General features: G+C 39.6%; 1 protein-coding gene across 1 annotated transcript; it reads left to right on the forward strand.

Annotated features, from left to right (window-relative positions):
* Positions 1 to 22: 22 nt before the first annotated feature.
* IARS2 (isoleucyl-tRNA synthetase 2, mitochondrial) lies at positions 23 to 26,487 on the forward strand. The gene is made up of 23 exons (XM_063152237.1): positions 23 to 226; positions 675 to 797; positions 1,630 to 1,786; positions 2,757 to 2,905; positions 2,996 to 3,045; positions 3,142 to 3,251; positions 3,337 to 3,427; positions 3,809 to 3,924; positions 5,003 to 5,172; positions 5,961 to 6,051; positions 6,243 to 6,394; positions 7,295 to 7,455; positions 14,784 to 14,886; positions 15,494 to 15,587; positions 20,781 to 20,889; positions 21,657 to 21,759; positions 22,700 to 22,825; positions 23,201 to 23,332; positions 23,906 to 24,012; positions 24,813 to 24,958; positions 25,114 to 25,304; positions 25,831 to 25,975; positions 26,087 to 26,487. Exons 1-23 carry the CDS (start codon positions 23 to 25, stop codon positions 26,239 to 26,241), a joined length of 2,985 nt encoding a protein of 994 aa, XP_063008307.1. The 3' UTR covers positions 26,242 to 26,487.
* The last annotated feature ends 94 nt before the right edge of the window (positions 26,488 to 26,581 follow it).

The following is a 26,581-nucleotide window of genomic DNA, read 5'->3' on the forward strand; positions in this document are numbered from 1 at the left end:
AGCGCGGCTGCAGCCCGTGAGGATGCTGCGGGCCTGGCGGGCGCCGGCGCTGGCGCGGGCCCGGGCCGGGGCCGCCCGGGGCTGGGCGCGCTCCGCCGGCTCGGAGGCCGCGGCCGAGAGCCGGGAAGACTCCCGGTACCGGGACACGGTGCTGCTGCCGCGCAGCCGCTTCCCCGCGCAGCTCCCGGGGCGGCTGCAGCCCGAGACGGAGCTGAAGACGCAGGAGGTGCGGCCGGGGCCGGGCCGGTTCCCCCGGGAGGAGCGGGGCTGCCCCGGGCGCGGCGAGCCCCGGCCGGCGGGAGGGCGGGGGTGGCCGCCGGGGTTTGTGTTCGGTCCCGCCGCGCAGGGAGAACTTCTGGCGAGTCCGGGCTCGTTTTTAGAAAAGCTCGAGCTCTTGAGATATCTTTGGTTTGGATAGTCATAACTTTTATGCAGTTTGTTTTGGAGGAGAGTAATGACCGTCCGGGTAGTGCAGTGCTAGGATTATAATCTCAGGCCTAATATTTCACCCTCTTTGGCCTTTTTCTTACTTAAAACCCACTAATGTCTTCTCTTGCGGACTTAGAAAACTGTATTTGTTTGCCTGCCTGCTTTTGTTGTAAATTTTACATCCAGACGTTTTGAGGGTACAGAGAGTTGTGATAGTTTTGGTCTTTTTCTTGTTGTTTCTACAGAAATGTGGTTTTTCGGAACTGTACTCATGGCAAAGGCAAAGGAAGACAAAACAGGAATTTTGTTTACATGATGGACCACCCTATGCCAATGGAGACGCTCATGTTGGCCATGCATTAAACAAAGTAAATACTTACTTGTTCATACTTTATTCTTGTGAAGTGGTAAAAACGTGCCGTCATGTGCCCTGTGTTCTCCATTCCCATTTAAATCAATAGCACTTTAAAATGTTTGCGATTTTGGTCGTTGGGGCTTTTAAAAAGCAATAGTATGATTATATGGATGCCATATTTTGCCATGTTGACATAGATACTATACCCCAACATAAATACCATGTACTGAATGCTCAGTGTTCTTTTTGATTCAGCCTTGAGATTCACAGCATTGCGCTGACCATCAAGTTTGAAAGACTCAAATCGTGAGCTGTCACCCACAGCTTCTCACAGTCCCAGTGCCAGAGCTTGGGCTGCAGTAATGTGCTCTAGGCCAGTGCTGTAGGTCCAGCTCAGTGTTTTAAAAAAGAGAGTAAGTCAGATTTGTTCACTTCAAGTCTTGCGAGTTTATAAGCTGCATCTCTCAGTTACACTGGTTGTGAAGTCCTTGGATCAGAGGTCCTCTAAGGTTCTGCCAATGTACAAAATGATAAGCAAGAAAAAAAAATGCAGAGTCTTTGGATCACAGAGTGGTTTGGGTTGGAAAGGACCCTAAAGATTATTTAGTTCCAGACCCTCTGCCGTGGGCAGGGACATCTTCCACTACACCAGGTTGCTCAAAGCCTCATCCGAACTGGCCTTGAACACTTCCAAGGATGGGGCACCCAGAGCTTCTCTGGTCTTAAATATAAATTTATCCTGCAGCTTTTGATAATGGTATTTTTTAAACAGGAGGAGCTTAATTACAAATGTGGCTGTTCCATAAGGGGGAGCTAAAGTGATAACAGACCCTTTGGCTTTTCAGATTCTGAAGGACATCACCAATCGCTTCCATGTGATGAGAGGTTATAAAGTGCATTATGTGCCAGGGTGGGATTGCCATGGGCTGCCAATTGAGTTGAAGGCACTGTCAGAAGTCAAAGGAGCTGAAAATCTTTCACCGATGGAAATTCGGCAGAGAGGTAAATGAAGGCTTTTAGACTTCACTGTGGCCTTTTCTCTTAGCTATTGGTGACATTTTCTATGATCACTGGGTGTATTTGGCAAGCAGGTAGAGCAGGCTGGAGTCTGATGAAATGGGATAATTTCACACAAGTTTAATTTGTTGCGGTAATGGGCATGCAGAGCATTGACCCTCAGTTTAAAAAAAACAAAAGGAGGGCAGGGGATTTGGATGTCTGCTTGGATTAACTGTATAGTGGCAGGAAGCTGCAATTTATCAGATAAGCATCCTTTTGGTTTTTGAAGGCTGAATTTGATTGGGAACTGAAAAGATGCATGTAGAAGTCAGGCTCTTTCAGGACAACTTAGCTCAGTATCACAAGTAGGAATGTATTTGTTGACTTTTTAACAATCCTCTAAAACTATAGGGGGGACCCTTTTGGAGAAAGTGTGTATTACATGGAAAATGTTTTGAAGAAATAATTTCAAATACAATATGGGTTGAAAGGCATCATCATTCAGCTGCAAAGCTTTTTGTAATGAGCAATTGAAAATTCTTTAATTTGAAATTGTGGTAATGAAATGGACTAACTTATTTTCAGATGTATGTTACTTAGAAAATTTTGAATAAGCATAAACAGAGGGAGTTAACTTTCACTCTTATTGGTTTTATGTTGAGAACTTATTTTGAGAAATTTTTCTTCCTAACAAAGTATATTTTTCCCCCCTTTCTTAAAAAGAAAGTTTGTAGTCTAAGGACATGTGCCTAATATTCCTGTGTTAGTGAAAAAGTGCCAAGCCTGTTTACTCTTTGCAGTCATTTTTTGTAACAACCAATCTGAAATGTATGTATTTTGAACCATAATGGTTAGGGCATAGGTTCACTACATTCAGCTCTGGCTTTACTAAAAAATCAATAGTGCATTTTAAGTGATATTTTATTGATCTTAGTGTGCTAAACCATGTGCTTAATGGAGCCATTCCTTTCAGCCAGAGCATTTGCAGAAAGAGCAATTGAGAAACAAAAATCCGCCTTCATTCGTTGGGGTGTAATGGCAGATTGGGCCAACTGCTACCTTACATTTGATCCAAAGTACGAAGCAAACCAGCTGAGAGTCTTCTACAAGATGTATGATAAGGTATATTGAACTTCTATGGAAGTCTGTATTGATTTTTCATGAGTTTTGTTTCTCCTAACTTTCTTTTTTTCCCCTCACTGTCCTCTCTAGGGTTTAATTTACCGGGACTATAAACCTGTGTTCTGGTCCCCTTCAACAAAGTAAGAATCAACTTACTATTTTGTCTTCATAATTTTAGCAAGGATGCCAGTAGCTTTTGATGTTGCAGCATGTAACTTGTGTTTGATGTGTACCAGAACAGCCTTGGCTGAGGCAGAACTGGAGTACAACGAGCAGCACATCAGTCGCTCTGTGTACATGAAATTTCCGCTGCTGAAGTCGCCACCTAAGCTGACTTCTGTGATAGGTACGACTTCTCTGTGGCTTTAGAGACTGACAGCTTTGATTTTTGTTATACCTGTGATTAAAGTACTCCTAATTTCCATCTGTAGATGGATCATCCCCTGCTAGTGTGCTAGTCTGGACCACGCAACCTTGGACTGTGCCAGCCAATCAAGCAGTTTGTTACATGCCTGACTCAGCGTAAGTGTCATCCACTTGCTTCAGTTGTCTGTTAATCCCTACTGGTATTTAGCAGCAAAATTAAAACATTCTGGGCTGTCATTACAGTTTACTTAAGGCATATTTTTGGGTATTGTTGGGGTTTTTTGTTTTAAGTGTTGCAATTGTAAGCTTTATTCTATATCTACTAATATATTAATTTCTGCCTAAATTTTTATTAAATTATTTCTTCTTCTTCATTTCTTATTTCTTCTTCAAGGTTACCTTGAATTTTGAGATTTGTGAGTGAATTGGACATGTAAAGCATACTTGTCTGTCTTTTAGAGATGAAGAATTTCACAAATTGGTAGCTTTGTTGTGTTTGTAATTATTTAGTATCATAAATTCACATTTGCATTGCAGATACTCAATTGTAAAATGTACAACAACTGGACAGCACTTCATCCTTGCTGCAGATAGAGTTGAATCTACAGCTGCTGTTCTGGACACACAGTTTGAAGTTGTATCAACGTGTAAAGGTAGGTTTTATAATTGTTAAATTGCTTAGAGATCTGCTTGTAGGTGTCTGAATACTGCTTCATTTAAATGTGTTTATAATTTGAGAATATGCTTCACTAAAATAATACAAGGAGGAGGAGTCTGTCAGGTTTACTGTTGGTGTATTGTAGCTCAAATTATTATCCATAGATTTCAAATGAATTTTTAAAATTCATGGCATCATGTGTGGAAAAATGAGGTGTAGAGTGTAAGCCCACATGTAGTCTGTTCAGTATCAAAATCTTAATTACACTGCAGTTTGTCTTTCCATCCATTGTTGATGACAAGAGGGGACTAGTTACAAGCATGACTGGTGAGGTACTGTAGGTGGCTGTTGTCTGTCTGGACAAACTAAAGCAGTTGAGTTGGCACCCTAATAAACTGCATAGTGGCATTTCTTAACAGGCAGGCTTGGGATTCAGTGTCATGAGTTGGGATTTGGTGTGTCATTTGTGAGCTTTATTCATTTGCCTCCTTCAGTGATTCAGTGCTGGAAATACGCATTTGTAAAGGAGGTGAGGATTCTGTTTCTATGACTTTTTATTTTCTTTTTTCTTTGTTGTTTTTGGTGTCTTTCCATGCCTTCTCTTTCAGAGGAAGTCTTGTTTTACCTAATGATGAAATTACTGAGGGTGTTTTTTCTCACAGCTTCCACCTTTTTGAATCATACTTTCAACTTTTTCTTCATACTATTTGCACATAACATCCAAGAGTAATAGAGTTGGATCTTGTTAAAAAAGAAATTTTATATTGAAACCTGTTGTTTTTAACTTCCCATATATTCAGTAATTAATTGTATTTGTTACTTTTCTGTATTTGTGTACATAACTTTGTGATGGCAGTTCTTAATCATGTTCCTTCTAGGAGAAAATCATTCTGTGAACACCATTTTGTCATATGGCACATTCCTTAATCTCTGTGATTCGTGACTTGCAGCAAGGCTTTAATAATAACATTTCTTCTGTTTTTTTTTTAACCACTTGCTTTTTTTCTGCTCTCTGATAGAAGAAGTTGAATGTGTGAGTTGTGTTTATTTTATCTTCTGTTTGTATTTTTCAGGTGCAGATTTGGCAGATGGTTCTTGTGCTCATCCCACCATTCCTGGCAGAGTCTCTCCCCTGTTACCTGCAAATCATGTGACAATGACAAAAGGGACAGGATTAGTTCACACAGCCCCAGCTCATGGTATGGAAGATTACAGCGTAGCTTCCCACCATCAGCTGACAACGGTACTTTATCTTTTCAGCTGTTGCTCTTGATTTCCTGCAACTGATTGACTGTGTGACACCAAAATTATTTGTTTTAATTTGTGCATAAAGCTTGAAAATATTCTGAAGCATTCACAGAAGTGTGAGTATCACTAATGGCCTGCAGGAATGCAAGACTAACCTTAAGGAAATGTGTACAGAATAAAAGAATGAAGTTTCCTTCTGCTAATTAAAACTTACAGGGAGGTGTTAGAATCAGATTTTTCTGCTCTTTATGTGGTTTTGTTTTTTAAAGGAGAACACAGAGAATGTTTCTCAGATATTGACTCTCACTACTCAGAATTGTCTTTTACATGCAGATCAGTAAGTCACCAGTTATGTAGGTCATTGTTACTTTTTTTTTCAGCAAAGCTTGTTTTAAACACATATGTAAATACAGCTCGTTTATGCATAGCCAGTTTGTGATTGATGGGAGTGAAGATTCAGGATATGGGGCATGGAGAGGGTTAGGTTTGCTTTTATTTTGCATTGTTTGTTTGAAAAGTCACTAAAATACCAGTAACTGTGCTGTGTAATAAGTTGTAGTATGTGTGCAAATGCATTGGTGCTCGTTTCTTCTGACACCTGAAATTCACTTACTTGGTAAATTACTAAACTGCAGTTCACTAAATCTGAAGTGTACTTAAATATTTTGTTATTCATCAGAAAAGGAGTCACCCAGTAGAGTATTTAACTCACTTTTGAATACCAAAAGGATAATAAATTGCCACATGATGTTTTATTGACATGAATAATTTATTTATTTTCAGGATTGCCTTGTGGATGAAAGTGGGTATTTCACAGAAGCAGCAGGTCCTGAACTTAAAAGCAAGAATGTCCTTGAAGAAGGGAATGAAGCTGGTGAGTATTTGGTGTTTGACCATTTGTTACTTCATCACTTACAGTCCTGCAGGTATATTTTGAGAGTTTGTATAAACTGGCCATATTTTGGCATTTCTTGCTAAGTGTTGATTATGAAAAGGACTAAATTGAGGTTAACAGCAGCCATATGTTCAAACTGAAATTTAATCTTGCCTCATTTTTTCTCTCAGTCATTAAGATGCTTCAAGCAGCTGGGAGTTTGTTAAAAGAGGAGAAATATGTGCACAGTTACCCCTATGACTGGAGGACAAAAAAACCAATTATTATTCGTGCCAGCAAACAGTGGTTTGTAAACACAGCAGATGTGAAGGCTGCAGCACAGGTAATTTTTCTTTCTTATGAGACACTTGAAGACAACTGATGCTACTTGGAATCAACAAAAAAATCTTGCTGTAACTCTCTCCAGAATATTATCTTCTCTAGAGTTTATGAGCAGTAGTTGAAAAGCATTAATTACTTGTTGAAGTGAAATATGTTGTCAATTCTTTTGTCAATGTTGATAATCCAGGCTCATTTTATTTACAGATGCAGAAGTTTCTTAGAGCTACTGATGGTTTTTTTCCTAAAATATTTTTAAAAGATGATGTTTCAAGGAATTAAATTAGAAAAGACAATTTAATCACTGTTAAAATTACCTTTTTTTGTTAGGCTAGCCTTATGTGGTCAGATATCTGTTTGCTGCCCTGTTAATTTTGTCACAGTCCTAGCTTTAAGGCTTGGGGTCGTTTGCTCTTTGAAGTTATGTAGATCCATACAGAAGATTCAGGCCAGCACCTTAGGGTAGCAGTGATTTTATTCTAATTAAGGCATGAGGTATATACTCCATCTTTATCTAGAATGGATGAAAACACAGTGGTTACTCAGCAGGGCTGGGAGTGAGTGGTAGCCCTCTACAGACAGTTTGTGTCAAGGTGGGTTTTCAAAGTAGACAACAGAACAAGATACAGTCAGCTTTTAAACTTCAGATTCAGTCACTGATGCCATTTTAAACTCATTTTTAGGGTCTGTCTGCTAGTGAATCAGAGAACTGGGGTTTGGTTGGGAAATACACCGTATATGCAGTGTTCAAATAAGTTACTGAAGAGCAGCAGGCAGTTGCCTGAGAATGTGTTGTTTGATACTGGGAATGGGAGAGTAGATCTGTACCATATTTTACTGGCAGCATAAACATTATTGGTGGGAAAGCTGAAGCATGTTCAACAGTTCACTGTCTCCTTCATAGGATGTGCTGAAAAAAGTGAAAGTGATCCCTACATCTGCAATGAACAGGATGCTGGAGATGCTGGACAGAAGGACATTCTGGTGCATATCACGGCAAAGATGCTGGGGCGTCCCAATTCCTGCTTTTTACCAGAAGAGCACAGGAGAATGCTTGATAAACAGGTACCTGCCTAGCCTTAGACACCGCAAAGTGACAGAAGAAGCACTGTCTGTTGTGCTACAGTTAGTGATATTATAAAACTTCTTATTATTTCAAGTAGGAATACATGCTTTTACTTGTAGTTGTTTATTTGCAGATCTAATTTAGATTTAAGTTAAAACAATCAAAAGCTTGTGGCTGGAAGTGACTTACACATAAATAATAGGAATCAATTTACTTACATACTTAAGTTACCTGCAAACTGCTCTTGAGATTAATTGCTGTTTTCATCCCTCATCTTCAGTGAGCTGACAGTCATGACTGGCCTTTCCATTTAAACAAGCAGTGAAATGCAGATTGTGGTTAGAATAGATGGCAACTGTAATTGTACCACTGTACATTAAATAGTCCAGGTACTGTGTCAAAATAGCATTTTGCAGTTAAGTGACAGTGAGATCTGAAATGGCTTAACCACACTGGTTGCAGAATAAATAAGTGCATTTTGTTTCAAAACAAAATTGGAGTGGTTTTAAAGAGCAGCCTCAGGCGTAACTGGGCCTTAGCTATATGGTTGGTATGTCTGGATCTTCAGATGCTAGTCTGATTCTGCCATCTTTTGGTTAATAGTATCCAGATATTGCAAACACTGCATTTCAGGAATTATAGACAACATAATGCAGAGGAAATACAAACTATGCTTTAAAACAAGGAAAGTTTGTTTTACAAACAAACTACTACAACCAAATATGTTCCTTTTCTTTCCTGTAAGGAGTAACACAGTTCTGCTTTTACTTCTTTGGGGAACAAAGGTTTTCAGTTGTGTATGCTCTCTAGAAGTGATTTCATAAAAAGAGTATTGTGGAGTTCCACATTCATTGAATTAGTTCCATAATTTTTTTCTGCCTTGAGATATGCTGGTGTAACTCAGTTTTGTACACCTTAACCTTACAACCTTTTGTGAAAATTTGTAAGTTTTTACAGCTGAACTTGAATACCATTGCAGAACTTGTTTTTTATTCTGGTGTTGAGTAAATGTACTGCAGGAGTCTAGCATGTTTTCCAGAGGCTGTGCTGAGCACACAAGCAGTAGATAGTAGACAGTAGTAGGTGAGGCTCAGGGTGTGGAGAGCAGGGAATGGACTTTAGACAGGTAGTCCTTAACTTCACCTGGTGTGACTGGGTGTGTAGGTGTGCAGAGAGATGTACTTTGGCTCTCTCACTGTAGGCAATAACTGTGAGAAAAGACCACAGTAGCCACAATGTCGTTTAGAGTGCCTGAATAATGCTGACACACATCAGGAAATAAATGGGTGGAGGATTTGTGGGACATAAAACCACTTTACCTGCAAAAAAGCAGGTGTGTGTCTCTATAAAAAACTACTATTTCAGAGGAATTCTTTTTTTCTGGTTGAAGAGTAGCCTTGAGATTGTGTGTGTTGCTTAAAAATTGTTAAATATATAGTTTTACAAGCAAAAAAGTATAATGGAAACCAGTCCAGCAGTTGGCACTCAAAACTCAGGGGCACCATGAAGCAGGAGCTCCTTCTGAACACTGAGGAGCTAGGACAGAAAGCATTTGAAAGGAGGGATATGTGGGAATTCCCTTAGGTTGTAGTAAAATCACTTTGAAAGGCCATGACCTGTATTAAAGCACCTGCCTTTTGTGAGTGCTGAAGCTGTGTGAGGTTATTCCCGAAATTGTGCAAAATGTGGCAATCACAGCATTTTGATGTGGTAAACTCTGCCACAGCTTAACACCTCCACCTTTGTGTGTAGGTGTTGGCCCAGCAGCAAGAATTACAGGGGAGTGAACGAAGGGACAGCATGGCATGTTTTGGCAGAATTGATCTGGGGAATAGAGAGGCATTTAGGAAAAAACCAGACATATTCACTATGCTTGAAAAGAGATTTATTTCATTTGACTGACAGGTTCAGATGTTCATTTATAGCCAGTACTCTTTACTTCTAACTTTACTTACGCTTGGTAGAATTTTCAAAGGAAATTGTAAAGCAGTCATTAAATATTCTAAAAATTATATATTTGTAAAGTTAACTGTAGGAGACTTCTGTAACTGGAGTAGAAGTGCACAGAATATTGGCCTATAGAAGTGACAGGCAAATGCCGAAGACAGTCTGTCAATTCATAGGTCATTTTCCTGGACACCAGTTCTTATTGAAAACTGCAGCTAAGCCTCTTTTGTTACATTTGCATAATCATTTTGAAAATCATATTACAACAGGTTGCTGACATACTTTTTATGTGGAACTTTTAAGTTTCATACTTGGTATGATTAATTAATATAGTTTAAAACACCAGTAAATAACTTGCATTTCAAAACATGAGCTGTTTTTAACTTGAATGCTGGATGAACAACCTTTCAGTAGCAGCTGCTGTGGAGTTTGTGAGTGGCTATCAAAAGTAACAGCATCTCCACTGGAAGTCAGTGTAGTCCACATGGAGTTGCTGTTACATATGAGAGCACCAGTGGTCGATCTTGAGTGATCTTGTTCATGTATCACCTGTAAAAAGACTTATAAAAACAAAAAAAATCCCTCAAATAAACTGCTGTTTGCCTCTGAGAGTTGTCCCTGAATTTATCCCATGAAAAGGCGCTGAAAGCCCTTCTTTCAAGGTGGAGCTGCTTTCTCTAACAGGATTTTGCCACACCAGCAATCCAGTCTTTCTAGCCAAGAGGTAGTTTGTGATGTTCAATGCAGAATCTCCATGAGTCTCCTTGCTGCTGTGGCCCCCCTATAACCCTAAAAGATATTTGATTCAATTATATTGTCATCTATGGTTAGAAATTTAATATACCAATGATGTTTAAATTCTTATATGCAGAGTATGCTGCATCATATTGTGACTAGGAGTGTAAAAATTATTATTAAAAATTCCGTATAGGAGAGAGAAAAGAGAGAGCACTTTTTCATTATTGCCATTTTCAGTAAGAATACAGAGGTGAGATTCTGTGGGATTTTTCTGGACAAATGGAGAAAAAAGACTTTAAAAGTAATTTAGAGTACATGCACAAATAGATGCTTATGCTGTGTGACAGCTTTCAAAATTTAACAGATTTCAAGAGAAAACATTCTCCATCTAGGAAGCTCTGTAAGTCATGGAAAAGAAGAAAAAGCTCCAAAACTAAAATATAAGAATTGTGTTTACAGTAGTAGCTCAGCACAGGTAATACAAACTTTAATCTGACCTCATGCAATAACTGCTTTACAAACTCACTGTTCGGATATTGGTAATAAATAATAGTAATGCAAAGATCATTCTAATGCCTTTGTCCACATCCCTGTGACTTTGATTAACACATAAATCAAAAATTTCTGAAAAAAAACCCAACATGGTTTTGAAGGAGGTCTGTCCTGTGCTCTAATTTGTTTTTTAAAATAAGGAGACATTTCAGTGAATTGCAATTAGTAGCAGCTTACCATCCCCATAGTACTTACAGCTGTAGTATCGACATTCTTGTAAAGCAGAAGATAACTTTCCCTCTCTGCTGCTGTTGGAAAGGACATGGAGAGAACATCAGGCTCTGTGTTCTTCTGCTCCTGCCTGTATCTTAATGCTGGCTAATTTCTGTTAACAGATTAAATAAGTGTGCAGGATAATCAATACCTGGCTCCCGGGTGATTGGCTGGAGCCGTGGTAGCGTGAATTGCCGTAGGGGTGTCAGAGCGTAGCAGGGACACGTAATGCAAGTTCTTCCAGATAGCCCCTGAATAAAGGGCAAAGTTTTACAATGCCTTTATGGCTCACTCGGGAATTATCATGCTCACCTTGAAGGCTGCAGATTATAAAGTGATGAGTAGTTATTTGAGCAAGGTGGTTTTCACTTGCACCTTACAGAAAAGTACTTTGCAAAAGTCCTGCTCCTTATAGTGCAGATACTTTAAATAAAGTTGTTTCTCCTTGAAGTCAAGTTTATCATAAGGATCCTGCAAGAAGAGCAGAGATAGGTACAGGGGCTTGGTTTGTTTGACTTGTATTTTTTAAACTGTAGGAGTAAAAAAGATTTGTTGAAAAGGTACCCTGGAAGTCTTTCATCTAAACTACCTCCTTTTATAAAATGTTTGTTAAAGTTCACTTATATTCCCTAGGGAAACATTGTATAGTGAAAGAAACTTGCACTGCTAAAATATTGGGGTCTTTTTAAACATGATTTGAAACTATGCTAGAATTTTGAGAATATTGGTCAATAAAAAATTGACTTCACAGTCCTTGACTCCTTGTTTCTTGTAAGTAATTGATAACACAAATCTGACCTTCTTTGACTTATCTGAAAACTTTTATCTGTAGCATAATTGTACCTGTTGGTTCTTGTGTAACAAAAATATCTTTAAAAAAATCTGCTCTTCATAAATTAATAGTGTAATCTTTGCATTGCATGGCAATATACTTGATAAAAGGTTAGCTCATGGTATGTTTTGTGGGAATGGGGTATCTGCAAGGCTACACAAGTCTTGTGTGACATTGGCAATGCTTACTGTAAATGAAGGCAGGCATTTTATTATGCTTTCCCAAGGGACAGTAATAGCAAAGGTTTATTTCCTTCTTCTCTCTCCCCTCCCCCACCTCTGATGGAAAGGAAAAAATAGTTTATTAAGAGAATATTTTTATATGCTGTCCAAGATAACTGTTAATTTTGCTCTATAGCTGGATTTATCATCTTTTATAAATCCCTCCAAATATTGATATTGTGAAATACCTGTTGAATATTTTAAAAATGTATAGGTTGAAATTAATTCATCACTGGAGTTTATGTCCCTCCACAGAAGTGTGTTTGCAATATGAAAAAACTATGTGGAAGACAGGCTTAGTTCCTGTTTAAATTTTCTGCTTTACAGGATGTGCTGGTAGCTTTTCTGTACTAGTTGTGGGTGTGATTCCTGTTCAGAGAATTTTTCTGGCTCTCATTGAGGCCAGAGCTAGTAGCTGAGCACTGAATTACTTCTTGCATGAATCACTCAACATACACAAATCTTTTACATGATAATAAACATGTTTTAGGGTAAATCATCCTCTTTTTAATTTAGCTACTCTTGTCTTCTGCTGGTGAGTTCTGTGGGTAAGACTCAGCCAGTGAGAAGAAGGCATTGAAACTGTGGAGAGAGCTCTTCCAATCTTCAGGTGAAGACAACTGGTTATCTATAACTGTCTTTAAAAATACACTGATAGTGTATTTGAGAAGAATCCAAGGTGGAAAATTCTATTGGCAAAGAGTAAAAAATAATATTGTGTATTGCTTTTTCTAAAATGTTCCTGGGTGCTGCAGTGTCATCACTAAAGGTCAGGGTGTAAATCCAGCTTTGTCAGTGGAAGGTACTCATCCTACAGAAGACAAATTCAGAGGAATAGTTTAGTCCAGGCTGAGGCAAATTTCATTTTTGTGTTTCCTGTGAGCTTTCTGAATTTGGAGATTTAGGGTAAAGGAGGCAAGACATAAGGGTTGCACATCAGCTACCTGCCAGGAATTGTACCTGTACTGGGGTTGTTGTTAGCTTTTATCTTGGAGAAGTAACACTCTCAAAACTGGAAGTACAGACAGACAAACAGGCCTCTGTGCAAATATTTCTGTAAAGAAGTGGTACTGTTCACAACTGGAGCTCCTCAGTGTTGTTTTAGCAAGAGAAATTACAAAGCCATAAATTGTGTCCTGCATTAAAATGGAAGGTGAATGATGCCTGGGCTGGTTTGAAAGGGGCAGAATGGTGGTGGTGCCACAGGGATGGCCATGTGTGAGTATTGCTGCTTAATGGCCTCTCCCTGTAGACAATCTGCTCAGATATTCTACAGGGAATTTATTTTGAGAAGTGAATTGATTAATTGATGAGTGATTGACTGATACAAAATTGATATTCTGTCATTGCAATTGGAGCAGTCAAGAGCAAAACTGGATTTTCTTCTCGCCATTGCACCTCATGTCATGAACTGAAGTAATTTGTTCTACAGCTTCCTGGAGAACATGTTTTCATGCTTAAACCCTGAGTGTAAGAGTCCATTCAATGTTTTAGTGATGTAGCTCAGCTTATTAACAGTGCAGTAAAATACTGTGCTGAAAACCAAACACAAAACTGAGTGAAGACTGAAGAAGATCATCTGCCTTGTGTGTTTTTAAGAAAATTATGCCAGATAATTATTTTACTTTTCCCCCTTTTGCAATACGGTGTCAAGAAATTAGTTAACTGATTAAGTCTTCATTTCTCGGTTTATGAACAAATCTCTGGTGTCCTGGGTAACACAGCAGGTTTAGTTTGAACTTGGCAGGTTGGGATGATCTGTTGTACTCCTTAAATACAGCAGATGTCTTAAAAATCACCTCTTTAGCAAGTGGTCTGTGAATCAGCAAGACAAAGTGTGTGGGGTTCCTCTTTGGTTTTTTAAGATACTTTAATTTATGTCTAGACTTGGTATTAAGCAATATTAAAAATCAATTCCCCGTAGCCTTACCTATTAGGGCCAAGGATTGAATGTGTCATAAGTAGTGCACAGAACTGCACACCTTGGGGTTGCCTTCTCTGTTCAGATCAGAAAAAATGCTTAGTTAACTTTTCAATTTTTCTTATTTCCATAATATCTGTTTATTTTCAGGACTTTTGTCCTAGCTGGTGCTATATGATATGGACTCATAGATTGCCTTCAGAGTGTATATTGAGTTGTTTATTATCATCCTCTATGGGTGCAGAATTTTCAGTTTCTTACATTATTTGGATTAAAATATTTATATTTATTACAATTTATAATATATATTGCTCATTTTGGGAAATTCAGGCAACTGGAAGCTTAAGATGTGTGTGTATATATATATATATATGTATATGTGTATATATATATGTATATGTGTGTGTGTGTGTGTGTGTGCTACTTGAGAAGCTGTCATTTCCTCACTCCTCCTTTCCACATGAGTTCTCAAAGTCTCTGTATCCAGTAGGAAAAATAAACCTGTTGTTAAAAAGAGAAGATATTTTGAGGGGAAATACTTGTGTAGTTTCTTTAAATTCAAGGTCAATAAATAGCAAATAAAATTGATTTTAGAAGTTTTCAAGCTGCTGGCATCTTTTCTGAGTGCCCCAATTATGAGGTATTTGCAGAAGAATATGTTTGGAATCCATGTGGGTTTTTGCATGTTGTACAAATCCTCCCATCTTGGAAGGCAAAGCCAGAAAGTATTCAATGCAGGCAGGAATCTCTGTCAAGTTTTGTATGGATTAGAAGCTGGAAAATCACAGGTTCTAGTAGCTTGGTCTGTGTATCAGCTTCTCTCACTGCTTTGGGTCTGGGATGCTTGTGGAAAGGTGTGATTAACTCCTCCATTCATAAACCCCTTTTTTCCTCCTAACCCAGTGAAACCATCACAGATGTGATCAAAATAGTGGAGCAGCAAGGAACAGATGCGTGGTGGGCCCTCCCTATTGAACAACTCTTGTCAAAAGAGGCTGTAGCAAAGGTAAACTTCTGACTTCAGGTACAGCAGGTGCTCAAGACAGTTGAGTGATGGGAAAGAATAGAAAAATTTTGTTTATTCCCATGATCCTCTTCAGTCTTGTACCCTCATTGTGAAAGGAATGTTCAAAAAGTGAGATCTGAGTGGGGCAGAACACACACACAATTGGATTTGTGATGTTAATTCAGGGCAGAAATCTCCATCCTCCTCTTAGATCAGGAGGAAAGTGACATCCTAATTAACCAAATTATGAGCCCAAATATGTATTAGATCTTGGTCATTAAGATGGATTAGAATTTTTACTTAGTTCTTCCTAACTTTTTATTGTTCTTTAACAATTGTGTACTTAAGCTACCACAAAGCTGTAGTGTTACTGTGCCATTTGAGATTTTCTTTGTAATTTTTCCTTGCCCTACCTTGAGTTTCCATGTGAAAACTCTTGTCAAAAATTACCTCCATTATTTTGTGTTCACTCACAAAGTTGGTTACAGAACCTGTACAAAACTGGTCCAGAAACAAAATTTGCTTTATTTCTAGCTTTGAAAAGCATTGATGATGTCGAGTATTCTATTTGCCTTATTTAATAATTGTTCTCTCAATTGTTCTCTAGGCTGGTGGTCATGATGTTTCGGATTATGTCAAGGGACAGGATGTCCTAGACATTTGGTTTGACAGTGGAACTTCCTGGGCTCATGTTTTGGAAGGTAAAGAATCCCTATGTTGATCCTTATTTTAAAATACTTGGAGAGCAAAATGTAACTGTTCTGTGTGACACTGTTGGTGTCAGCACAACTGAGGCAGATTATGCCATCAGCGGGCTGTCTGTGACTTTTAAAGCTGCTTTTGCTTGTAAAGATAAGGATTTAATGTTGGCAAACTCATTTTCAGCACAATTAAAGTTGAGGTTTTTCTAATATGCTGCTCTAATGATTCTGACATCTTGTGTACTGTGTAACTGCTGATCACCTCATACTTGCTTTGAGTGGAAAAGTCTCTTGGCACAGACAGCCAAGGTACTTTGCTGCTACTTGGTACTCCTAAATTGTTTTTAGTTAACAAATTTCAGTCTGTGCTTGTCTGTGCTATTTGAAGCGAATAGCACAGACAAATAGCAAAGACTGAGATCAGCTGCTGAGTCTAAGTTTTATCATTTAAAAGTGTAGGTGTGCTTTTTCACTTCTCATTACTTTCAGTAACTAAAGCAGTATCTTGTGGCTTAAAATATTTATACTTACTATATGCTATTTATGGCTCCTACTGCCAGTAGTTGCTACTCAGTAGGTAGCAGATAGATATTTGTATAAAAAGATGTAAAATACACACTGTTTGCCTGAAGGATAGTGCAAAGTCAGGAGTCTTTTCTAAAGGAGGAGTCTGGTGCCATACATCAAGTCTGTTGGACTTTAAACCCTCTGTACACAATTGCATGATAACAATCCTGCTGAATTATAAAACACGTTAGTACCAGAGTTTTATTTCTTAGCAACATGGTCAGGCAACCATGTACCATCAGCAAACATTAGTTTTCTAGAAGATTTTTACATATATTGAGGTTTATGCTCTTTAAAAATGTTCTGATTTTGAAAGTTATAACAAAGTAGTGGTATTTTATGCAGTTACAAACTTGCATTGTTAAAGAGCTGAACACCTCAGTCCTCTAATCCTTTGTAAAGGAGGTAACTTTTCGTAAGGAATAGCAGAATCACGGCTCTGGATTCGTTGTTAATCTGTGTAAAGCTCCCATATGGATTCTGTAGTGTCTAATAAATGTTTGGGTCATCACAATACAGACTTCTTTCATGGAACTATTACAAGCTGCTCTTTTCTACCTAGTCCTCTCTCTTAATGAAATTTGCTGGAGCTTGGTGTGTGTAAGGCATCATCTTCTGCTGTGTGACATAACTGGAGTGGCCCCACTGCTGTCAAAGCTGGGCACTGGCTAACCAGCAGTGTAACCTCCTAACCCCATTTATTCTCCAGAATGACACAAAAATTGCATTACCTTTTCTCTGTGTAACTGAGGCTTCCAGCCACTGCCAGAAGTGAAGTACAGTCTGTGATTCATATCAAATTACTGGTTTAACTCATCTTTCATGAAACTTTGCAAGAGACGTTGTTGAATTAAGAGTTTTGTCATCTATTTCCGAAATGTGCTCCAGTTTTTAAAGCTTTTTGCAGAACTTCTTCCAATATCAATGATAATAAGTAAGGCTTACAGATAGACCAATGGGTGGTGTTGTTTTCCAAAGTACTCTTGGAGGAAAAAAGATGGAATTCTTGGAGAAATCCAAGATTGCTTAGAGAATGTCATTATATGAAGAACTAATTTTGTGGTAGGAGATGAGTGATAGCAGAGGTTGTTGCTGCCTTCTGTCAGTGTTGGTGGCAGAGGTTCTTTCACAGCACGAGTTACTTTCAGGCTACTACAGGATATAAAAGATGACTAAAACTGAGACTAATGTTTGTTTCACTCTGCCCTGAACTCAAGTTATTGAAAATTCTAAGTCAATGATCTGTTAGTAACTAGCAGGAATAACAGATGTTACAGATCTCCCTGTCAGTTCCAGTCTTGTGAAAATAATTCCTTCTCTTCAGCATCTCTGTGACTCAGAACTTGGCCTGAGTTTTCAGTGCATTTGCCCCAGCTGTGTCCAAGCTCACTAAAGGAGGTGCAGCTGTTACAAAATGAATCCCCTTGGCTGATGGCCACACAGATTGCTGTCAGCAAAAAAAAAAGCAGGTTGGGGAGGGGGTGAAGAGGGGCAAGAAGAGAGATTCTGCTGAATGAGGATAAAGGAATTGCTCGGTGACAGCCAAGTCCAGTGGTGTAAATCATAGGTTGCATTACCTTTTGCCCTTGCACAGTCCGATTTCTAATGCTTGTCCTACTGCATCTCCTTCCAGGGACTGGGCCTATTTCTGATGGACATAGCCTAAAGTTACTCTTGTTCCATTAAATTATGGTTGGCTTCCTTTTTCCAGCCTGGGTGTGCCTAAAGTACCACTTGTAGCTAAATGACAGATTAACCAAACCATTCCATGTCAGCAGTGGGGCAGCTGCAACTTACACACTAAAATCGGAGATTTGGCTACTAGATTTGTAGTCACAAACCCAAAATTGTACAGCTACAAGTAGACTGTGTGAAATAAACAGCACTCACTGGCATCACTGAGAGCAGATCCACAAGTGCAATGTTCTGTGAAATTCCCTAAAATTTCCTGGGGGTGCTGTTTGCTTTCTTAATGCTCTGTTTGCCTAACACTGTTTTCACTGAACAATTTATTGTTGTGCCCTCTCATCCTGTTTGTTTCTTGCTACACATGCTTCAGACACGGATAACTGCATTTTCACAATGCTGCTGTGAGGTAGAAGAGTGTTAATACACTGCTTCCAAAAAGAAAGTGTGGTAAAAGCAAAATTTTGTTCAAAAGCATGTGCTAATTTTAAATACTTAATGCTGTGGTGCCCAGCACTTGTTCTGTTGTTCTTTTGCCTTGAAGTTCAGCCTTCTGACAGAGCTCATTTCAGTAGCTCCTTATGGAGCATCCATTTAAGAGATTTCTGAAAATGTCTTAAAATTCTCCAACATTTTCCTCATGGGCAGAGTGCCATCTTCACTACAACTTTGAGATTATTCTTTTTAAAAATATTTCATATAAAAATGTACACTGGACTTTATTGTGATGTGATTTGCCACTGGTAAAAGTCACACAGCTTTTTACCCACAGTTTTGTGGGTATTGCAACGATGGTAGTTTTCAACATCATAACTTTTTTCCCTATCTTATTGGCTAATTTTTAACTGAATGAATGTGATTATTTTACAGCTTGCCTATCTAAGTGTTTAAACTTTTGTGCTGACTGAGAGGCTTGAATTTATCTTAGCTGGTTCATTCCTGGCATTAAAATACATTATGTTTAATCTAAAAGTCAAAGTCTGTAAGATCAAAGATATGGAATCTTGAAATCCAAACCAGAGGATCATAAATTGTAATTCTCTTTAACGACCTATGTACTATACCTCAGTTAAAATAAACAGAAAAGTCTCTTTGGGGTTGTTGGACATACTTCTCCATTTATTAAAAAAAAAAATAAGTGAGCACTGTTGTAACTAATTTTTATATAACAATCACAATTTTAACAAAACTGAGGAAGGGGAGCTACTTATAAGGCAGGTTTGGTATATGCAAACCCCATGTTTGTATTTTACAGATGAAACGTTCAGGCCTCTGTTAACTTTGCAAGCACCAGTAGCCAGCTTGCCAGATGTACTAGTTCCTGTCAGAAAAGCCCAATCCACTTTGCTGTTTGTAATCAGTTGTTTGTTGAAATTCTTCTCTCCTCCAAGTTCTAACTACTGGCATTTCCATGAAAAGCTCACTTCTCTAAAACCAGTGGCTCATAAACTAGTTGTAAGTAACAAATGTGTTACAGATTTTCTAATGTTACTGTCTTCCTTACCACAAACATTCTTTTTTTTATCTAGTCCTCACAAGTATTTTTGCAGTCTCTTAATATAAAGGTTGCTCCTTACTTACTTTACTTCTAAACCCCAGACTCTTTGTAGATTTCCTTGACTAAATGAGCCGATGTGTAAAAACCATGATATCTACCCACACATTTTTCCTGTGCTACCTGGAGCTGTGTGGCCTTGACCTTTGTAATGTTGAACTTCCCTTTATTGCAGGATGGATCTAATATTGAAACTTCCATTAAGTTAAACAAATAAATCAAGTGTGTCAGCGGCAGAAAGAAGCATTGTCTCAGGGGTCGTAGGAAGAGGAAAAGAGGAGATAGTGAATAAAAATTGAGTAGAGAAACTTCTGTCTGAATACTGAGAAAGCAACACCATCAGAATCAAAACTAAACTCCTGGCAAATATGTGTATGGTTTTGCACCTTTGTAGGCTTTGACTTGCATGTTCTGCTGTGTTCACATTACTCTGTTCTCACTCTGGTGACCTGTCTAGGATTGCTTAGGACAAGGAGGGACTTCTTGAGTCAACAAGTTTGTACCTTTTTCTGCAGTGACTGAATTCCACCAGTAAAGCCATTTAAACTGTGCTGTCCTCTCTCAACCCTGTGGAGTAGCTGGGTTAGCTCTTCTGCTTTTAATGTGCAGTCAGGCTAATACCCTGCCTGCCTTGTAGCCCAATTTTCCTCTAAAGTACTCATTAGCTGCACTTGCTCTTCCCTACCATTCCTCTTTTGTTCTATGTGTGTATTTACAGGGAATAATATTTCTACTCAGCCTTCCCAAGCCAGGCTTTTCCAGATGCCTCTATCCCCAACAGGCTTTCTTGTTTCCCACATTGTTCTAACTCATTCCCAAAGTTTTTAATCTTCCTGGAACACCAGTGACCAAAAATGTAAATTCTGTCACAGGAGAGCTGTGGTCACTGCCAAAGCTACCTGCTCTCCTCTGTAAATGCCTTTCATGGGCTGGTTGGGCACCTTACCTCTGTGCCTTGTGCCTTGTGTCATTCCAAATGGGAACGCTTCAGATGGTGGCATAGATTTTTATTAATTCCAAAGTATGTGAACTTTTCTTGGGTATTGCAGTTTGTTTAGGAGCACTTGAAAAGTATTCTGAGGACTTCTGTGAAGCAATCTGAGCATGATAGCTTTTTTTCATAATTTTGCTATTTAGTTCAGGAGAGAGCGAGCTGATTTGTTAAATTCTGGAGTGTGGCAGGTTTTGGATTCTTTTAAAAATTGCAATACTAATGAATCCCTTGTATCATGGTTAAGTAACCACACACCATTTAAGAAAAGTAACTTACTTACTGGGTTTAAAAAGCAAGATAAATGTTACTAATCACTTTCAGAGATTTTGTGTGTTAATTGTTTTAAGATACAAGGTCTAATATCTCAAATAAAATGTTCTGGTTTTTAAAGGTGCAGATCAGAGAGCAGATACATACCTGGAAGGAAAAGACCAGCTGGGAGGTTGGTTTCAGTCCTCTCTCTTAACCAGTGTGGCAGCAAGGAAAAAGGCACCATACAAGTAAGTATGTGGATTGCAAATACATTTCTAGTCCCTTTATTGAATATTGGGCTTTTGGAAATGTGCACAGTAGTGTATAAACAAGAGAAACCAAACCAGTACCAAGTATCTGATTTGTGTTCTTATATTTTCAGTATAAAGGTTTTCTCATAGTAGATTGTAATTCATTTACTGTTGTTTTCTATCCTAATTCTAATAATGTTTTCATTCTTAGTAATTTAGTAATTATCAGATACAAGGGGCTTTTTGCTATCTCTCCCACTCCCACAATTAAAGAAATTCTTTGCGAAGTGCAATGTGCAAATCTCCCAAGATCACTGACTTGTGAATTCAACATTAGGCTGTAGGGAATTGGGAATAGCTGTGTGCTTGTGTTCTGCTGGAGCTGTGGCACACCATTTATCTCCTAGAAGATGGAGAGCATAGGGAAGGGGAATGTGGCTCAGCTGCAAGGAGGCTGTGCAATTTTGGGAAATGCACTGGCCTAAAAAGTAAATAACGCTTTAGTCTTTATTTAATCTGAAATACTCATGCCTTAGATATCTAAACAATCTTACAGAACAAAATTAAATGAGGAAAATAAAGTTGTTTGCTCTCCATGGATGGTAGTACAGGGTATATTCATGGCTGGTTGAACTCAGGATGGAGCCTCAGGCTCACCAAAACAGGGTTTCTGTGTGCACTGACTTAAGACTATCCTCATTAGAAATCAATTCTTAGCATAGATTTTTCCCTGGGTTTTGTTTTCACTAAAATCTTTCCTGCAGGACTCTGGTGGTTCATGGCTTTACTGTTGGTGAGAAAGGGGAGAAGATGTCCAAGTCTGTTGGCAACGTGGTTGACCCTGATGTCGTCATCAATGGAGGCGAAGTAGGTCAAGCTCCTGAGTTTCTCAGAACTGCCACTTAAAACCTTTCACTGACAGATTCTGCTGTCTTGTGGCAGAATTCTGTCAGGCTCTTCTTTGGCTATACTGCAGTTCCATTTGGCTGGTCTGAAAACCTTGACTTGTGCTGCTTCTACTGTAGTGCAAGAAAACCCCTCACCTTCATTCTCTACTAAGAGAAAAGAAAACTATTCAGAGGGTGTAGGATGGTTCCTTTTTACCAGTGTTGATGGAGTAATGGAGAAGAAGAATAATAAAAACAAACAAAAAAATTAAAATAATGAAACTCTGCTGGGAGACTGACTGAAGTTTACCAAGTATGGCAGTGGAGCAGTCAGATGTAGCAGCTTCACCCCAGCAATCTGTCTGCTCTCAGGCTCTTATTGACTCTGGAAACTGCATTCCCTGGTCAGGGAGGTTGCACTGCAGTGCATTCATATGCTCTGAATTTCCCTCCCTCCCCAGTCCCACTGGTGCTGTTTCTGAGGCTGCTGAGCAGATTTTGCAACTCACTAGACAAAAGAATCAATCCTTGCATGACTTGCTTATCTGATTAATTAAAACACACAATTGTTCCTATGCTTTCACAAAGGAGAAAAGCCGTTTTCAGAGTTGAAAACAGTCTGAAGGGGAAGAAAAACCTCTGTAGTTTTAGATACTAACATGGCTATTTTAATGAGAAGCATTCAGAGGAATTAAGGCTGCAGATGAGTTTCTCTCAGCTTACCTGGGTTCTAGCACTGCCTGTACACAGAGTGCTGCAGGTGTGGATTACTAAAAGAAGGGGAAGCCTCCAAGCACAGTAACCTCTGGGCACATAAAATTATAGGTAGTCCTGCATGGAACAGGAGTTGGACTGGATCCCAATGGATCCCTTTCAGCTGGAGCTATTCTATGGCTCTGTGCTTTCCTGTCTGTCCTCAGGATCACACCAAGGATCCTCCATACGGTGCCGATGTTCTCCGCTGGTGGGTGGCGGAATCCAATGTTTTCACGGAGGTGATGATTGGGCCTCTGGTGCTCAGTGCTGCCAGAGATGACATCAACAAGGTAAGAGCCACCACTGCCAACACTATTCATCCCAACAACAGGTTCTCTGTGTCTTGCTTACAAAGTTTTCCAGTCTTTAGCCTAAAGAAAGCTTTTCCAAGCTTATTTAGGGAGGTACTACTGCTTTTTACACCTGTGGGTCAAATAGTAAAGTGTGCTGAGAAAAGACTCATTTCACAGCTTTGTGCTTTGTGAAAACAGCCAGTTGTTATTTTTCTGTAGGTCCTTTTGCCCTGTGTTCTTTATGATGCCTTTGTAACTATTCACACAATCATTTTGAAAAGCAGTCAATTTTAGCTAGTGATGGAACATGAGCATTTTGTGTTTAATCTAAAGTGAAGGGTAATAATGTTTAATTGCTCTGGGTTGTTGTAGCTCCGGAACACTCTACGCTTCATGCTGGGAAATGTGGAGGGCTTCAACCCAGAGACAGATTCCATCCCCCCTGCAGAGATGTACATAGTGGATCAATACATGCTGCATTTACTGCACGAATATGGCAGCAAGGTAAGGGGAATTGTGTTTAGATGAACACGTGTGCAATGTTTTCCATTGGCTTTATTTTCTTTGGATGTGTGAGTGAAATGTGTGTGTCAAGCAGGCACATTACAACCACAAACGATCCTTCAATGCAATGCACGCTCCTTTAAGCCCATCTCAATTTTTGACGAAGACTTTTTACATTCTTAACTTGGACATCAACCAGATTTTCCCACTCACTGCCTAAGGGCTCAAATTAGAAGTGTTTAAAAATAGTTAGATATTAAAAAAAAAAACAAACCCAAAAACTAGAGCTTTGGAAATTTGATGTTGTACAGAACTTTGACATTTCTGTCACTCAGAACCATTTTGCTGAAACCATGGGCAAGGTTTCTGGGGTTTCCCCTTTTCTTTCCACTCAGACTTGAATGGAAATTATTTCTTTGGCCTAACTGTTAACTGACTTAACTTTTTTCCCCCTCCAACAACCTTTTAAAGTTTCTGCCAGACCTTTTGCCACTCATTCCATTTCCTGTAAGTTTAGTTTATCAGGCGGTGTGTGATGCAAACCAATGCACTGTTCTTACCTCCCTCTCCCAGGTTACAGAAGCTTACAAACAATATGATTATAGCAAAGTTGTTCGACTGCTGCAATCATTCTGTTCCAGAAGCTTGTCTAACTTCTATTTCAGCATGATCAAGGACAGGTGAGTTCCTTCCTGCTGCCTTTGAAAGGGAAAAAAGAAAGGAATGGATCTGAGATGGAGGTAATAAGGTTCCTCATGAATGCTGGTGAACACAGGTATCTCCAAGGACCTCTCAGTGCATTCAGCTGAGTGGCTGTCATTGTTGTGCTCTCTTCTGTCCACTGGTGGTACTGAACACTTTAAAAGGTCATCAAACGAGCACATTTAAAACCAAATAAATATTTAAAGACAGAGTCTTGGATCTATATTTTTACCGAGAAAGGATGTGCATCTGAATTTGGGAAGACAGCAGAAGGGCTTTTAGCAGTTAGCTGTGCAACTCAGCCTATTTATCTGGTTTTTTAGATCAATGAAAGAATCGTAAGGCTGTGACCGATACTTGTGTAAACGTGCAAGGGCTATTTCATGGGGTAGGAGGGGAGGAGGTTCTACTGATCTGTAGTTGCCAGAACATGAGTAAAGGAGGAGTGGGGGGAAAAGAAGCCCTAATGCTGAGGTTTACAGATGAACCAAAGGGTGACAGCTGCAGGCCCACCTCCCTAAGGACAGATTCTCTCTCCCCCAATTACCATGTAGAGAATCTCCTTTCCCATGACAAACTCCTTTCCTGTGGCTGCAGATGCCTGTGGTCTGTCTGCAGCTCACTGTGCTTTCCTACGAAAGGGCACTCCAGAAAAGCTTTCCTTACAAAGGCTGGGGATGTCAGACTTCTGCATGTCCACTGGCAGTCCCAGAAGCGTGGCTCTTGAGCAGAAGCATGAACATAGCAACACCTTCCAGCTTTCCCTGCTGTCTTGCAGGCTCTACTGCGAAGAAGCCAAGGATCCTAAGCGTCGTTCGTGTCAAACCGTGCTGGCAGAGGCTCTGGACATCATCATCCGCTCCTTTGCACCCATTCTGCCCCACTTGGCAGAGGAGGTGTTTCAGTACATCCCTTACAAGAAAGGTAAAGCACATACCCACTGCTAAGCAATTCCTTTAGTGCACTGTTTAATTACACAGCTATAAGGAATGCAATTACAGAAATATGCCATTCTTTTTTATTCATTTCATAAACACCCAAATAGACTAAAATAAGAATTGCTTTGTTTTGCTTTCAAGACTCAGAGGGTGTGTTTCGTACTGGCTGGATTAATGCAAGCTCAGCATGGAAGAAGCCTGGCATTGAGGAAGCAATAGAAGGTGCATGTGCAATGAGAGAGTCCTTCCTTGGATCCATCTCTGGCAAGAACTCTTTGGAATATGAAGTCATCATTGTAATTGAGCCTGGATTGCTGTTTGAATTAATGGAGGTAAAAAAATGCAACTAAGAGTAGTGTTGCCTGTGTGAAAACTTTCTTCTGCTTTGTACTTACCACTCACAGAATGGTTCAGGTGGAAGGCACTGCTGGAGCCTGTACAGCACAGCTCCTTGCTCAGGCCTCTGTCCATTGGGTTTTGGATAGTTCTGAGGATGGAGATCCTGCCAGCTCTCTGGGCTGCCTGTGCCAGTATTTGACCACCCTCACAATAAAAAATCGGCTTTGGTTTCTTGGAGGAGGACCCCCTTTACCCTGCTGGCAATGCTCTAATGCAGCATCCCAAGGTGGGATGCTGCTGTCCCTGTCCCTGGCTTATAGGCAGCTGCTTGGCCCTCAGGCACCTTTCTCTTGGACACTGCAGTTCAAGTCTGTCCCCCTCCTCCTAGCAGGAGTAAATCAGACTCTTGGTTCAAACCATCCACTCCATTAGGAGCCACAGCTCAGCATTTATTTTCTAGACTGGATGTTGCTGAGAAACAAAACCAAGTTCCAAGTCTGAAAGCTCTCTGTCCCCCAGGCACTGCAGGCTGAAGAAACTTCCAGTGTTTCCCAGCTAAATGAGATAATGATGGCTTCCCAGACAACCCTGCTGAGCGAGTTCCCCAAAGAAATACCTTCAGATGCAAACATCATAAAAGGGACCTTTCTGATTAACTTGGAAGGTAAGAAAACCATTCCAGACAGACTCCTGCACTACAACACAGGGTTGTGCATGGCTTGAGTCTTACCTACAGCTCCAGCCTCTCTCTCAGCAATTCCACTTTCTTTGACAGGTGGTGACATCTGTGAACAATCTTCATACAAAGTTATAGCCCGACCCATTGCCAAAGCAAAATGCCCTCGCTGCAGGAGATACACAGCCGAGTCCTCAAGCACTCCCTGCCCACGGTGCCTCCAAGTCCTTGCTGCTGGAAAGGGGAGCACGTGAAGACAAAATGCCTATGCAAAAGCTGTTCCCAAGTGGCTGAAGCAGCAGGTCTGCAAACTGGAACCTATAGAAGCGGATGCTTAAGCCCCAGCCTGAGCAGGAGGTATCATGTATTTTTGGGGAACCTTATGTGTGTGTGTGTATATATATATAAATATATATATATATATATATATATATACACATATATATACACTACTTGCGTATATCACTTTTCAGCTTAATAAAAAGGGTGGTTAAAAATAACTGAGTGATTTACTTGTTCTTAGCAACCTGTGTTCTGTCGAAGTTCACTTCCATTTAAGAGAAAATCTGAACCAGCTCTTGTTTAATTTTTATG

The sequence above is a fragment of the Melospiza melodia genome, chromosome 3, assembly GCF_035770615.1.
Source record: "Melospiza melodia melodia isolate bMelMel2 chromosome 3, bMelMel2.pri, whole genome shotgun sequence".
NCBI classification, from domain to species: domain Eukaryota; kingdom Metazoa; phylum Chordata; class Aves; order Passeriformes; family Passerellidae; genus Melospiza; species Melospiza melodia.